At 36.6% G+C, this 17,066-nt stretch overlaps 1 protein-coding gene across 7 annotated transcripts in view; it reads left to right on the top strand.

The window, feature by feature from the left end:
* LOC134647952 (neural-cadherin-like) overlaps positions 1-17,066 on the top strand; it is a 297,639-nt gene that overhangs the window by 254,945 nt on the left and 25,628 nt on the right. For all 7 annotated transcript variants that reach the window (XM_063502340.1, XM_063502341.1, XM_063502342.1 and 4 more), the window contains one exon: positions 15,927-16,042. In XM_063502340.1, coding sequence (XP_063358410.1) covers positions 15,927-16,042 — 116 coding nt within the window. The remainder of the gene's footprint in view (positions 1-15,926; positions 16,043-17,066) is intronic.

Here is a 17,066-nt window from a genome sequence, read left to right as displayed (position 1 = left end):
ACAATTTAAAGCAGACTTCTGCAGGTATTCTGTTGCTATAGTAAATTAAATTGTTTACGTTAGCTTAAAGTAGTCTTAAGTAACTCTTTGCACCTATTATCGCATAATATCAGGGTTAATTAAAGCAATAAACGTTGCGTTATAGTCATTCTTAATTGGACTTGTAATGTTTAAACAAACCGAGTTTCAAGCTCGTAACGAGCTACTCGTTTTTTAACCAGAGAGTAATTCATAGAACCGGGAGACGTCATTCTAAGATGTGATAAGTAGGTATTACGTAGAAGAAAAGTTGTCGGTTTGTTAGAGCGACGCAATCAAGTTCTTCTCTAGAAGAGGCTTGGTTAGCGAGTCACATTGTTTCAAAAAACCTTTGCGGGGGCTCTTTACAAATTCACCGCCGTTTCTTTATCGTTATATTAGCTTTGTTTCTAAAGTTCCTTTATTTGTCGTTCTTTTGACTTTTTTATATCTTTGATGTTAGGCTTGGCTTTGGCTTTTGCTTTTTCCAAATGCTCAAATACATTTTTCTACAGTTCGATAACAATGAGTTTATTTAAGTAATCTTACTGCTTCCTTAGTGAACTTACATGTACTTTGATGATGATATATATGTCGGCGGCCGATCGTAAGATCAGGCAGATCGCAATGTTCGTGTGTAATGTTTTGACGATAGTGACATTAAACCAATATATAGGTAGGATAGGTTCGTTAGGTTGCTTTAGATGCCCGAAGGGCAAACTGCCCAGAAATAGGAGCCCCGCTCGACTCAGGGAACGGGTCAAAGATTTTCACGTTTCACGATATGCCTGATCTTACGATCGGTCGCCGACATATATACGCCTAAAAATACAACTTAAATAAATATTTAATTGGTGATCCCACCAAAAACATTTGAATGTAAAATGTTGCCAAGACGAGAATACCTACAACATTTGGTCAGCTTAGATACAAAATTTCAGCTTTCTATTACTTCAGGAAGTACCCTAAGAATTTTGATGATCACAAGTGAGTGAGTGCGTCGGTAACGAAATCGGGTCTTTTTTTAGATGTCAATAAAATCTTAAGTATTAAGAGCTATGATATTGAAACATTATATGTTTAAAAATTTGCTACTTATTGACATCATATCCCGTGAATTATGTTTATCTGTTAATCCTAACCCAAGTTATGGTATCAGGATTCAAAGGCACGACGAAGCGCTCGCTCCCAGAAAAGGTAGGTAGTGCCTTGCGCTTCGCTTGGCGCATCTTGGCGGGGGCACTATCGTGCCACTAGATTTTTTTGTCGCATAAAAACCATAGAAAAGATATTTCTTTAGGTACAGTTAACCTGAATAAGTATGTCTGGGTGATTGTGTCAATTGAAGTTGTGTTCTAAATTGCTTCACTGCTAGATCCAATTAGTTTTTCATCTATTTGGTAGGTCATCAGGCTTCGTTTTGTTAATAAATCATGCAAAATAAATATTGATGCACGGGTAGTTTTATCGCATCGCTATAGGTATGCCAGTCCAGAGATTAACGAAATCATCCGCGTCAAAAATTTGCAATATATCGGATTGGTTGTTCGCATCGATCATCGAGATAATCGCGGGTGGTCCCGAAACGATTATTTGCACATCCGACGGTCGACTGATAGCGGGCCGTTTTACGCGCGGACTCGTATCTCCGGCAACGGGGCGTGCGCTCGCCGTATCGCCGGCCGCGTCGCTTTCCCACGTTGTTTCATGAGAACAAATTTATAACGAAATAAATTTAACTAGCGCTACCGAAAATATATTTTGCAAGTTTCATGCACGTATTAACCCTGCCCTGGCCCTGGAAATAAAAACGTGTACGAGAATTTACCTACCCTGTGAATCATAGATTACCTCTAGGACTAATTAACTACGTGCAAATTTAGGCACTTAATTTGCTTACATAAGCTCATAAGGATCTTAATGAGTATATATATAATAGGGTAGGTAAATCTGTCAGCTCCCACGGCTCATATATGAGCCAGAACGCTTATGGTGACGTCATATCGTGGGATTCGACAGGTTAAATTTCTACAATTTACTTCTAAATTTATAGTTTTACTAATCTAGAGGTTATTAGAAAATTTATTTATTTCAACGCCTAAATAATATGAATAAAATAGTTATTCCAACGGGGATAGATTTCGTTATTCATTTATTTCATTTCTCTGTCTGAAATAATATGTAGTAATACCGGTTGTAAATAACTATGCTACTGCGAACATGTTGTCGCCCGGAAACAAATTTTAATATAATGTGGTCTTATGTATACACACGTTCGTGCTGCGAGTGGATCCGGAAAATGTACATTTGAAGGCACGTGGTTAATGTAATTTTACTTGCGTAATCCGGTGGCTTCAACTCGACTGTGCGCCGAGTTAGTTACTCTCTCCATTTATTCCATTTCAAGTCCTGAAGCTTGCATATACCTATCAGACATTCGTGATAAACCTCTTTACAATACTACAAATTATGCGAAAAGTTATAAATTATGATATAAAATAGGTACGTGTTGGAATTGGTGCAATACGAAAACACATGCGTTAATATTTCTCGAAATAAATGAGTCATGAGGGAGCTGGATATTCAAGAATTTATTGTGTAAAATATTTGGTCCTGCAGTAGGTAGGTATTATGTTAGGATAACCACGTGAAGTCTAAAAAAATAGGCAAATTTAAAACTTAAAAAAAATACTTTTTATTATTTAAAAAACATGAGACTTACTTAATAGCGGGGTTTAGTTTAGGGAAGATGTGTGTAAAATTGATTTTGTATTACTAATTTGAAGTCAACCTGTATATGTAGGTATACAGTGATTTCAGATACAATTATAAAGGTAAATTAACTTTATTTTAGATACTGGATACCGTTTAGATGTATATTATTATAACTATTTACAAAAACTAGGCTATAATTATGTACGTAGGTATATTAAAACTAAATCTCGTCACGTACAGCGAGCAGCAAAATTGCATGGACACCTTATGAATGCATTTAATTCATAATTCATCTGTGCGGTCTATGATTATTGCGTTATATATTATTAGGCAATATAAAAGTGACGCACTATGTAATTTGAAGTGACCTCTGTAGTTACCAAACTAATATTAATTGGAAAACACTGGCCAGAACGGCCGCCTCTTCAGGCCCGGCAAACTTTCGGGCATCTGCTATCCGGAACTTGAAATGGCGGCTTGTACTTCACTTGTTCTGCTTAAGACATTTATTGAAATAATTGACTACTGTACTTTACCTTTTATTACTAGATCTATCAATTCAATTATAAATTCTTGTTTTAACATCACAATTTATCTAAAAAATTACATTGAAAACCATAAAACTTTAAATTAAAATAGAACTGTGATAGCGTCACCACTTTTAATTGTAGCAGCTATCAACGATCCGTAAGTCGGTAACGGCCACAACGTAATGTTTAATTTTTGCGTTATTTTATATTATCATAACATACCAACGCAAGTATTTTTATGGACCCGAATAAACTCAAACAATTAGTCTTTTTAAAAATCTATTACCGACATACACTTCATCATCTAGTTTTCTTATTTTAACGCTGTAAAATTACTTATTTTATCACCGATTCAAAGGAATCGGTAATAGTAGTAACTATAAGAAGCTATTACCGATCGTAGATATATAATTTTATTTTATACTTACCCTTGTGACACGATAGGTACCCATTATTATAAATACACACACTCAAACTGACACAGATCAATCTCCCCAAACTAAGCAATGCGTGAAAATTCCTAGAAATTTTCGTTCGTATTGGAAATATAAAATATTTACCTTATAAAGTGTTAGAAATTTTTAAAATAATCCACTATGGAAACTATGTCACCACACCTGCCTAGGTATATACATATATGTATAAATATATATATGAGTTTCACTGCTGGGCACATACTTTCTCTTATCAGCTTATCACGATCGGAAATAGCTGCTTAAAAATCGTTAATAGCTTCACAGCCATTATTATGGGTCGGCAATAGTAACAATCGACTCAGTAACTTTATAAATTAATTTTTACATCATAATCCTTTATTTAGGTAAAGGTAGCTTTGTAATTACCTTTTATAAACATAATATTAGCATTTAAAAATTGAAAAGTATATTTGAGGGCAACCTGTATACTTAAAAACTATGGTCGATTCTAAAATAGCCTTAAGGGGGGCGTTAATACCTGCATTTACCTTACCTCTGTTTTGTTTGTATTAACCCTTAAATGCATGATTTTTTCTTTTTGCCCGAAATTAATATATGTATCACATAATTGTTTGCCGTTTCTAGGAAAAATAGTAAAAAAATTATATCATCGATTTTCACTGCGAAATCAGTGTTAAAAGTTGCATAGGCTAAATCATATTTTTGGAAATATAGGTATAGCTATTAGCAAGGGTTATAGGAAAAATTTAACTGCCATCAGAAAGGTACACTATTTATGATGTTTCTATGATAAAGTTTGTAAATATCAAATAATTACAAACCCCGAAAAATCTGCCCAAAATCACATACTAAAAATCATCAACTTCCAGGTTTTTCCAAGTTTTCCGACATTTCGTCTATAAACAAATGTAATTTTTGGAAATTAAAATACTGCGTAAATTTATGTAATAATTCGGAATATTTATTAGTTTTACTATTGAAATAATATACAGGAACAAATAAAATTTGTTTAACCCTTAATCTGTGAGCTGTCTAATGCTTTGTAGACATTTGGCAACACTATGCATTTAAGGGTTAAGGTTAAATTTGAAATGTCAGCAAAAGCTTGCACTTACGACTAGTCTTTACCGAATTGACCTTATTCCATTGGTAACTACCGTCACGCACTGATTTATAAGTGCACTTAGTCGAACGACTCGCGTGATTGAACGGAACTTTAATCTGTCCCCAACTCTTATCCAATTTACTGACCCTAAATTCCCACAAATATGAGGTCAATTCGTCCGTACCAACCTTATAATGCTTTGTTGTATGTTGTATACAATAGGTACATGTTGAAGGATTTAACAAAGGTATTTAATACAATACTTAAATAAGTTTAGGTTTTACAAAATAAGTTTTAAAAACCGAAGTCCTTATGCTGAATGACTTCGGTTTTTAAAACTTATTTTGAAAAACCGGCCAGCACCATACTCAGTGTAGGGTTCCATAGTGACCCGTTCGTCACAATAGACCTAGAACGGTTGTTATTAGTACCTATTTATCATTTATATAACGAGCAAAAGGGCAAACTTCACGTCACGTAAGCAAAAGCTTGCACAAACGTCAAATTTCAGCTTTCTGGCACTAACGATCACGGAACAAAGCCTCGGACAGACAGACAGGCGGACATGGTGAAACTATAAGGGTTCCTAGTTGACTACGGAACCCTAAAACGCACTTTATATGTATGTTACATTTACACTTAAATCTGAGTTTCTAGTTACTTGTAAAAGCATTTATGAATACATTTTGAGAAATGTTGTAAAATCAGATAGCTAACGCAATTTACTCGCGTCCGGAAGCTTATGTTCAAATGTCATGATTCAACTTCGGGGGAGAAATTTCTACCTGAATTTTACATGACGACCTATGTTTTACCACCGCAGAGATTTGTGTTTGCTACTGATGTAATATATACAGCAAGTGGCCGCATTTAATTCCATAGAGACGCACACAAATAGGTGTCGGTCGGAATAAACAAGGCATTACAAACAGTTACCGCCGAAACCCTTTGTTTAACAAAATAATGAGATAAAATAGTCTCAACAGAAATATTACACGATTATGTATTCGTTTTGAATACACTCATGGAAATTTCTGTGATGATACTTATTCATGATTAAAGTGCATTATGAGTACGACAACAAGAGAGAAGTGATTTGCAAGACAATGTTTGTTTTTATCAGAATAGGTTATTTGAGTGCGGTAATAATATAAATATTAAACGAATATAACAGTGTTTGCGCACACGCCTCAACACTTCCATAATCGTGAATTATTCAGCGAGGCGACGTGGGCCGCGCGCCGCGCGCCAAGTGCCGCCCGCCGGGTCCGGCGCGCTCGGCGTGCGCCGCCTACATCTACACTCGCACGCCGCCGCCGCCCGCCGGCGATTGTTTACTCCATATATATATACCAGATACCATGCCCGCCGACCCAACGCCAATTGTTTCCCATTCAGCATAACCCTCGCTGTATTATTTGTTACCTTCGCCGTTATTCATTGATTTATTGTTACAGTGGGAGAATTCCGACGGGGTAATAATGCTGGACACATAGATGTATTCTTGTTAGATTTTACCTAATTGCAAGTCACAGCTCATTTACTTAGATGACGGAATCAATTAAGAAGTATCTACTATGAATTAGTAATTTAGCCGATATTATTGCACTTGGGTGATATCCGGCCGATTGAAATACGAAGTCTGCAGACGCGCTCTGGGGCCGGCTCTCTCATATTTAAACTTTTACAAAGGACCAGCCAGACCCCGGCGGCTACATAAATCACCCGAGCCTTCCTTCACACATCTCGCTCGAATTTAAATAGGCCCTGCACGATCTCTTGTGATTTAGGACCTACTTACCAGGCACCAGTGGTTTTTACTTTCATGGTACCTAGTCGATCTATTTATATTTAAAAAAGTCTAAAGTTAAATGTTCATTTATCATATTTATAATCTTTTACGATTTAATATAACAAATGTATTAAAAATGTTACGCATTAACTGCGTCTGCATGGGAACAAAGGTTGGAACTAAAGAGCCCCATTACAAAATCGCAATTGGCTGGAGAGACGGTACTTAAGAGCAGCTCGAGTGAGCACTAATCACTCGAGTACACTTTTTTAAATGTAAACCGAGCACGTAACCCCACGAGGTGAGCATACGTTGCTCGCCCGCCTGCCCCGAGAACAAATTACAAGACTGCATGAGCCCGCGCCGACTCCAAGGCATTTAGAGGACTATTAAAGTCCGCTGAGAGACCTGTACAGATTTACAGGAAAATCCAAGGATTAAAAGTGCTTTGCTAGTTTAGTAATTAATTGATTGCGTAAAGTAACTACGCGTTTAAACGCTGTTAGATCTGCCTTATCAACTTCTTTAGGGAATTACGCAAGCAACTGCCGGTTTCACTTATAGGTATTTACTGATATTTTTTAATAATATAAGTGCCAAAAACAGAGCTGATTGAAAGTCATCTCACTCACCTAAAGGAACTCTTCTTATTGCCAAATAGTTATATAATCGTTCCCATCTGCGTTATTATTACTTTAATTTTTTGAGCAAATTCAAAATAATTCACGAAAAAAAATTGTGAATCCGGCACTTATTCCGGGCCCACCCTTTAGTACCCAAGACCATTCAAGACTTTTCAAAAATGTGGCTATGATGATATAGAGATCTTACGTAGGTAATCTTATCAGATAGGTACCACTTCTAGAAAAAAGTCGAACTTTAAAGTTTTGTAGGTTCTTTTTTTTATCAGGAAAATCGTTGCAGGTTTTTCTTTTAGTTTCCTACTCCGACTCGCCCACTGGCTCCGAGAGCTGCAAAACAACATCGAACGTCTTCGTAGTATCTCAATTATTTTTAACATCGGACTGTAGGAAAAGGGTAAAACAATTTTTATTCCCGGGAACTTCAGCATCATTAGGTTAGCTAGGGAGAAATTTACCTTTACTTAGTGCCTTTTGTAGCAAGACGCTACGCTAACTACTACTCATGCATAATGTATGGGGAGACGCCGCCAGTGCGCCATCTGATCGCCCGATAACACGGACCTTGTTTACACGGGACCCGCTAATCCTGTCTTCCGAATTTTAACAAGATTTGAGTGATGTTCCGATCCCAGGCTAAATTTGCCTCCCCAGATTACCAAAGATAAATTGCCTGTATCTTTTCTGTGTAGTCAGAAAATGAGCTCGACCGTGATAATTTCTAAGGTTACGTAACTTGTTCCCGTATTCACATTTCGCCTTTTACTTTTACTTCAAAAGGCTGCTTTGTTGTTGAAGTCATATATGTCTGAAATTACTTGACTTAGCTTACGTGTTTAAATACAGTCAAAACAATACACTCTTTTTTGGGTAGTCGTGTAAAAATTAAATTAATTCAGTCGACGAACTTAGGTTCAAAATAGCCATTTATTATATAGTTATGTAACGCAATTGAAACAAGCACCGCGCGTTTTTCACTAGTGCTTGGTGGGCTTCCAAAAAAGATGTCCTTCCACGGAGTGTGATACATACGTGATGGGAATTACTCAAGTCAAGTTGTCAGTGCCTGTCAGCCATATTATTCTGACACTGTCATATCCGATCCATATCTTTTTCTCATATTTGACTTATCTTAAAGTTCGAATATGGCTGTCTTTTATGGGTTACTTTGATATTATATTGAACGGGCGATTATAAAACCATTATTTAGGAAAAGCTACTTAGTAGCGAGATCTGAACAAAGACTACCCTTCTCGCTAATTAATTGATAATTTGTAGCTCTAAGTTAACCGCTTGATGAGTTTGCAGAAGTTGACAGCTGTTTTGCCTGCGACCAAGAACAATAAATTTTGATCAAATCTTCGATGTGAAGCGGGGGAGGTCGCCAGGGTGCCGGGGGCGTGCGCGGCAGGCCCGAATAATCGCAAGTTAACTAACCGTGGTGCGGCCGCTGCCCGCCGCGCAGCCGCGTCTTCGTCGCTCCGATACTTCCGTAATGAGCTCGAGACAATCTTTTATTGTCTGTGTGGACTGGGATAAATGGTGATAGATGACCCTCTGCGCCTTCCAGATTTCGAGCCATCTCTATCCGTCTCCCAATTTATAACGAGAGTATTCACTGCGCGCTCATCCTTCGTATATTAGACGTTTACGTCTACGAGGCCCTTTTTATACTAAATAAAAAGTCTCGCCGCTTATTTTTCCGCATTCATTTCCGGCCTAATGAAATGCGAGCGACTCGTATACTGCAACTTTTTATGCTAGACTCAGTCGACGGACTCGTTTTGAGGAAATGTCGCGCTTATGAAAAATAGAGAACATTGTGTTGTGCTTTTCATCAGAGCGCGGGGTGCGCGAGACTAGGCACGGGGCGGGACTTCTGCTTCTAAACAAGTACCAAGCCGTTATGTTTCACAAATGCTATTGCGACGGTAACTCAAGGGAAGTGATGTATTGAATGTCAGGCAACTTTTAGTTTCCCTCGTGTATTTGGCATCCGACACTCTAAGTAAAACTTTTATTATAGTTAAGCTCGGGTCGTGTATTATGAGCGACATTTAGAGAAAGTAAAAGGGTCCCTTTTACTCTTTGCATATAAGTAGAAGACTTGTGTGACGAATCGAATCGATGCTTTATGTGGAATGATTATAAATTGATCGGTTCTATTTGTAACTTTTCAATTTTTACAACAATAAGTAACTCGTTATTTCAGAACACGCAGGCATAAAAATGAGAAAGAAAAACAGTCATATTTCATCCTTTCGCTTTCTATCGTTGATCAATGGCAAGAAAGTTTACTTTGTATTTTGTACTAAAGAGTTTCATCAAATATCATAAATTATTCAAGATTTGAAACTTTGCGGGTGCGGTATGAGCCTTTAATATTTTCTTGAGCATATAAGCCGTGAGAGTTATAACGAGTCGAGTGACGACGAATACTATTTGTCTTTGTCTGAGTGAACGATCGCTATCGGACGTGCGTGTGTGGCGCTGAAGACATGTGGGTGTAGCTGCGTGAGGTGTTCATGTGCCGCAGATCTTCTACTCTCCATAAACAAATGAGTAAGTCTGGGAAGGCGAGGTCACGTTGCTCATTGCCGGTGATATTTGACCGAGGGCTCACTTCTAGTAAAGCTCACCTCACGCCGACCATCTCCCTATAATTTCCGCCCTTCAAACGACCCCCTTGGTGTTGAGCTTGTTCGTGAAAACGGCCCAGGAAATCCCAACATTTTACTTTTTCATGTCGCTGCTTATCGGACTTTATAATAAAGTCAGCCGCATTGCGTTTAGGCTCTCTTCTACTAATAATAAATTCAGTATGATGACGGGGATATCTAACTTATTTATGAAAAAAAACTTTAATTCAGTTGTTAAACTTTACTTTCAAACAGCCAATGAACAAAGCAAGCCGTTTAACAGCTACAAAACTTCTAGTGTAATATTCAAGGATGTTTTTACGTAAACTTTTTGTTATTTTAGTCTGTGCGCTGTTCCTGTAGTGTTAAATTTAATCGCTATAGCAATATTCTGGTTGTAAGCACGTTTAGCATCAGAATGCAATAACTCTGGCGTTCTGAAAGGATTCGTTATCCTTTATAAACCGCGTTACCTAAATCTCCCGTGCTGGAATACACATCGGCTTTATTTATCGCCATATCATCAAGCTTCAACCAAACATACTCGTACTTACTAGGAAGAAAATATTTGTAGAATGTTTGGGTTATTTATTGTCGGAAGTATCTTTAGAAGATAGTTTGAATTGGACTATGTCAAGGTCCGTGTTCCTTTTGATTGTCACTCGATAATAATTTTCTCTATTATATTAAATATTACATTTCCAACTGCGTTTATATTTATATAATATAAGTATATTTAATGTTTATAGCAACCGATACTACGGTTTTTAGGTACCAAATTATTCTAATTAACTAGAAATTATAATTACACATTTTGCTCCCATAGGTATTCATACTAATTTATAATGTAACAAATCCTTTGAATGCAATGAGATTACGCTTTAAGCGCACTCGATATACGTGGAAAATTATATGTAACGTTAATAGATAATTGCGATTATAATTGAACTACTTACTAAATTAACTATTGTCGGTTTAACCAACACAATAATTATTATCATAATGGTAATTTTACACCTACCATTAATGATGTTTGATTTAATCGATCTAACTTATTTATTTACCTATTAGATATCTATAAAAATATAATATAAAAGTAACTTTTAACTTATGAGGTACTTAATTATACAATTACGATAAGAAATTATGATGTCTAAACACGTTGATGTTGTCTAGCCAATGTCACAGCTTGATCCCACATGATTCTCATTTCAAATGATTTATGTAGTCTTAGTGACACTAATTATTATAATAATATGCTAAAAGCATATGACTGTTATAATCATAAAAAATATGGTAGTTAAGGTACATACCATACTACCTTACCCTACTATGAATCAAAATACGTAGGTATTTGAAAGAAATAATTAAATGAGAAGGTAAATTAGACGGATTTATTTGGCGGTACCGGCGCAAGGGTCCAGATTGCCCAAAATCGACGACTTTTAATTATTGTCGTCGGTCGAAGAGAATGAATGGAAGCCGTAAATTTCGCCGCAGGCATTTCAAAATATACGATTTTTCTTTCATGGAATCGAATACCTATTCAATAAAGCAAGGCCCGCCGTGGCCACGCGGTAAATCATGGACTAGTGCAATTTACTTAAGATTGCCTCTTAAAGCAATTTTGTACTTTCAGAGTTGTTGTAAAGCCCTGCTAACAATGAATATTTAAAAATAACATAACCGACTGTACTCTCGATTTGACACAATGTTTTGAAGTAATATTTACATATTTAAACAGACAACAGACCGATAGCAGACATATACAGTGCATCTAGTTTTTTGATAGCTGAACTAGTATGGCTACCATCACTTTGGCACTGACATAAAAGCCATCGAGAACGTAATTTACTTTCTATACATCTCGCTCGTACTCGCATATTAGTGCGAACGAGATGTATAGAAAGTAAATTACGTTCTCGATAGCGTATATGTCAGTTTTGACACTGTCAGTGACTCATGGTACGGGCTTAGATCTACCCACGTAAATTAAAAAAAAAATATGATGTCAAAAGAGATTTTGATTCTTCCATGCAACAAAATGCCTATGCTTTCTAACTAACAAATATTAATAGCGATCGTGAGTAATAAAACACATTCAATTACTCAGGATTTAATAGGTGACTAAGAGCTGACAGGGGTTCTGACAAAAAGGCTTTTCATAGTTGGCCATTAGAACGGTCATTAAGCTGCCAGGAGTCACGTGGGGTTCTCAATGTAAGATTTACTTCGATCTTATTGCCGCAAGGTAACGTACATCACAGCGCAGCGGCGGTCTGCCAACAACAATGGCTTGGAAATAGGTCACCATAAATTTATATTACCTTAGACAGATCAAAAACATGACACGTATAAGTTTCCTATGGTTTCCTGATGTTAAATACTGAAACAAATCGCAAATATTTTCGCAGAATTTTCAATTGTTCTGTTTATAAATATTTTAAAGTAGCGATATATGAACTTTTGCATTTTCGTAAGATAAGATAAGATAAGATAAGATAATCGTTTATTTGATAAAACACGAGTTATACATAAGATGTCAATATATACAAATTCAGTTCTTTACATGTCTGGCTGGAATTTCAGCATTCAAATATTTATTACAAAATTAACCCGTGGAGCGCCCTAACAAGACACGTAGATGGTGTATGATGATTTTCGTAGTAATCTGTACTTCTGGTTTCACGAGGGTTGAACGAACTTTGCTACCGAGTGAAACACAAACATTTCCACCACACCAACGCGAGGAAAATACTAACTGTAAAACATTGCAAATTCAATCCAAAATATTTATCTTTCGAAATCATTACTTAAAAGTTATTCCACCAGCCAACGAGGATACAAGTAACAATTTGCGTTAATTACTTTACCACTCTTGTGAATAAAATACAACTTTCTCATCTGTTTTTTAGGCATACGTAAAGAGAGCCATTACGAGCTGGTCGAGTGAAAAAAATGTCAGACGAACAGCTGTTATATACATACATATCTATTCATTTAGTTGACAATTCATTTAACTGCGGTTATTCTTGAGACTCAATTTTAATTTTCGAGGCATTTTTAACGTATTTCTAAAAGAAAAGTCAGTTATTTTAATATTATGAAACGGCAAGACGAAAATATTTTAGAACGAGCATTCTGACACGTGAATTGATTTATATTTAAAAAAGTTTCACCAACGGAAACGAATGGCACACTTCCTTAAGGGGCCCACTGATTAACAATCCGCCGGACGGTATCGGCCTGTCAGTTAGAACAAAAATTGGACAGTTCCGAACAACTGACAGGCCGATACCGTCCGGCCGACTGTTAATCAGTGGGCCCCTTTATAGGCCAATTAGGCTGAGAATACGGAATGCGTTAACTATCCCCAGTCGTATACAAACGGTAATGTACGCCATACACACGTGCGCGGTAACGCACTTCGTAACATGGTATCTACATAACATAGCTTACGGTTAATTATTTATTAACAACTTTATTACCCACAATGGAGCCTTTGTTGCCTTTGTTATGAGTTGCAGTAATGAAGTATAAATGCAAAACGCCTAATAAAAATACCTGGATTCAATGGATGAAAATGCCTGAACGCGCGCTATCATCATACCGAATTATGTCATGTTGACCATTAAGTTTTCAAATACCTACTTAACTGTAAAGCAATGTGTAATTTTTTTTAAAGGTTAACTGGAAAAGTTGTTTTTTAATGTCGGAGCTTATTACCTTACCTAATTACATGTATTTCATATTGGTATGTAGACCATTCGTTTTATGTGTTTTAAATGTTTTAACCGACTTAAAAAAAGGAGCAGATATTCTGCATGTAATCATTTGAGTTTGATTTTGACTTAAGTATCGGTCAAAGATTAAAAAAAAATACCTAACTCCACGCCACAACGTTCCCGAATATCCAAAGTTCAATCACAGATTTAAACGAAAATAAGACCATGCACTAATTTTTTGGCAGTCGTGTAAAAGTAATTGATTTAATAAAACAAGCAAATATAGGACTCAAGAAATGGACATCATAGGTAGGTACATAAAATAAATACACACGAACTTAATGTCAAATATTTCTCGCGCACTGTTATGAAAAAATAAAACAGTTTTCATTAGTCTAGAGTTCTAGACCCTTTTTTGCTAAAACGGATTTTACCAATATTTTGCGTCTATGACATAATTTATATTTATTATAAAAATATATTTAACTGAAACAAAACTAATCATCATAAACGCTAAACATATAATCTTAATGGTAATATATTTAAGCTTACTTAATCACAGTCTAAGATGCCATTATGTTCGTTACGGGCCGGCCGTGGGGCCGTGGCGTGGTGATAAAACGCACCGTCGGCGTCCTGCGCGCTCTACAACTACTAACTAGCCCGAACAAAGTACTCTGAGATTACGACCAAAACCGAAATGAAAGCAATATTCCGACAATCATGGCCGGGCCCAGACCCTTCGTACTTGCGCAACTCTTATCTTCGGACCCAGAACATTGCTAGTAATGGAAATCCAATTACTATTTAACCAAGATAAACGAAAACGTACGGCTTGTCCGTGCATCGCGCCGGCTTAGTGTTGTGAATAACGCTCATTTCGAGGCTTAAAAACTCGAACCCTTAAGACTCTCGAGGCTTAACGCCTCAAAGGCGGCAAAGACGATTTCTTACATCCATACGCGTAAAATAAATAAATACAATTCTCAAATATAGTCTAGTCTTCAAGACTTACGAGTCTTAAGGGCTCGAGTCTTTAAGCCTAAAAATAAGCCTTATTCACAACACTGCGCCGGCTACTTCAAGTCACACACGAAAGTTTAAGCGTCCTTCTCCGGAAGTAAGCAATTAAGAATTAATTGGGGTAACATTGAGCTTTAAAATTATTTATAGATGTTGGCAAAGTTGCGTACCTACCCGTTATTGTGTGGTCAAACTGTGATGGCAAATTTTAATGACTTCAATTTGCTGCCGGTAATCCCCAGTCACTCAGTCGTAAATCTATTAAGTTTTTTAAATTTACTTTTTCCTCTCAATTTATTTAAAAACTCAAATCTGCAATTTTCTTTAAATTGAAAGGTAGGCATATTGAGCTGTCATTATCAGTGCGAAGCGATGAAATATGTTTTAACTTTAAAAAGCTTACATCTTTTAATCAAATATCGGTGAGTAGTTCTAAAGAAGAATATTAGTAAATCAATGATAATTCCAGTACGGTCAGAAGTTTTTTTTGCGTATATAGCTTGTGAAAACAAGCCTAGCCTACCTTACTACCTCGATGTTCTCATTATTTGCAGAAGACACTGTACTTTCAGTCCTTGCTAAATATGAACCACATATTATGTTAAAATTTGGCGTAATAACGTAAAGATTTTAAATAACTGAAATTCCGTGCCGTTTTCAATGTAGGTAACTCACTTAACACTTCTTTTATTAAATACTAAGTATTTCGTATACCTCACCCTAAAATCCGAATCCTAAAAGATCCATTTGCCACAAAACTCATTTCTTCAATATCCAATACCCAAATACGAGAGCAGTGCGCAAGGCTAGCTACCCATATAGGGTATTTGAGGGTTAATGGGTATGTGGGTGTTTTGGGCAAAGTCTATTTAACGGACGCGCGGACGTTCTAACAAACCTGCCTTAAAGTAAAGCGGACTTATCTACTCGTAATCTGGATGGTATATACAGATGCTTTGATTTTTTTATTGTTATTTTATTATTCGATGTAGATACCTTTACATTTAGAAATTATTCCGCTTGTCGTTTAACTAACGATTAATTCACGATTTTCCGAATTCATGTTTCGTGTGCAGAAAGTCAAATAAAACTCTGTTATCATGGCGTTGTTTAAAAATTCGGCGAAACAGGGAGTTCTCGTAACAAGTAAAACTTACTTTGATAAATCGCGCAATATTATGAAATTTATAATATTTAAAATACTTGCTGCCATCTCTTTTAAGCAAACTTTAAAAATACATTTAGCATTTGATATTTGCAGTGCCTTTGACGTACGATGCTGAGTGTTTATTTTGTTGCAGCGTCGCGTATTCGATACGAGATCACGAGCGGGAACATAGGCGGAGCGTTCGCCGTCAAGAACATGACCGGCGCGATCTACGTGGCGGGCGCACTCGACTACGAGACTAGGAAACGGGTATGTTGTCATCTCCGCTATTTTCAATGCATATATTATATTATCACATCAAATGTCGACTACAGGTGTGTGAGTTCCATCGCTAACCTTGCGCATCATCTCAGCTGAACCAGTACAAGTATATCTTGAGAACCGTAAATGACTGTACAATCGGAGCTCACACTATTGATGACAACGGTATGCAATGAGAATTATGCAACTGGCACGATAAAACTACAGGCCTTCCTCTTAACTGAGACGATTCGTAAGGTGTGAATGTGAAGTTTAATCAAATTATTATTCGATATTAAGCATCCATAACCAAAGGATGACTACCTACTTATACCACTTTCTACCTATTACAAAGCCCTCGCCGTCAATCTTTCAGGCTTTTAAAGGCTGTATCTTAGCAAAAGTACATTGATTGAGTAAAGATATGTATAACACTGATTTAAACTTTCACGATTTTTACCCACTTATTCATAAAAACCTCACAAGCCTCATCATTTTATGTTTTATCCGTTTCTTACAAATAGAAGAGTCAAAATGACAGATTAAGACAAAATATTAATAGCTAATGGAGGCGTCAGTCGCCAATACAGTGAGACCGGTCAAATTCAAAGCAAGAAATTGTCATGAGGCGTTATTCATAAACGCGCTACAAGTGATAATCGCGCGCTATTAATCGTTTGTCTTAATCTATCAATTCTACCTACTTATGTATTTGTATGATTTGTTGTAATAAAATATAAATAAACTAATCGAGGCTTGTAAAGTTTTAGGAATAAGAGGGTGAGATTTTACCTCTCTATTACAATCAATAATTCAGTAATAATATAGAAATGCACCAACCGTCTGAGTTGAGCAGTAAAACTGGATTTAAAAGGGTGGTAGGACATTGTGCAGGTCTGCTCGGATCGGTACCCACAATTTAGTGCCTGCTATTCAGCAGCTAAGCAGCAATATACTGCTGGTTTTAACATGGTGGACAAGGCAAATAAATTACGATACACCCGTGTCATCTCAGTTGCAAATACAAATACAA

This window comes from Cydia amplana, chromosome 5 (genome assembly GCF_948474715.1).
Source record: "Cydia amplana chromosome 5, ilCydAmpl1.1, whole genome shotgun sequence".
Classification (NCBI taxonomy): domain Eukaryota; kingdom Metazoa; phylum Arthropoda; class Insecta; order Lepidoptera; family Tortricidae; genus Cydia; species Cydia amplana.
This window is presented reverse-complemented; position numbering and strand designations above follow the sequence as displayed.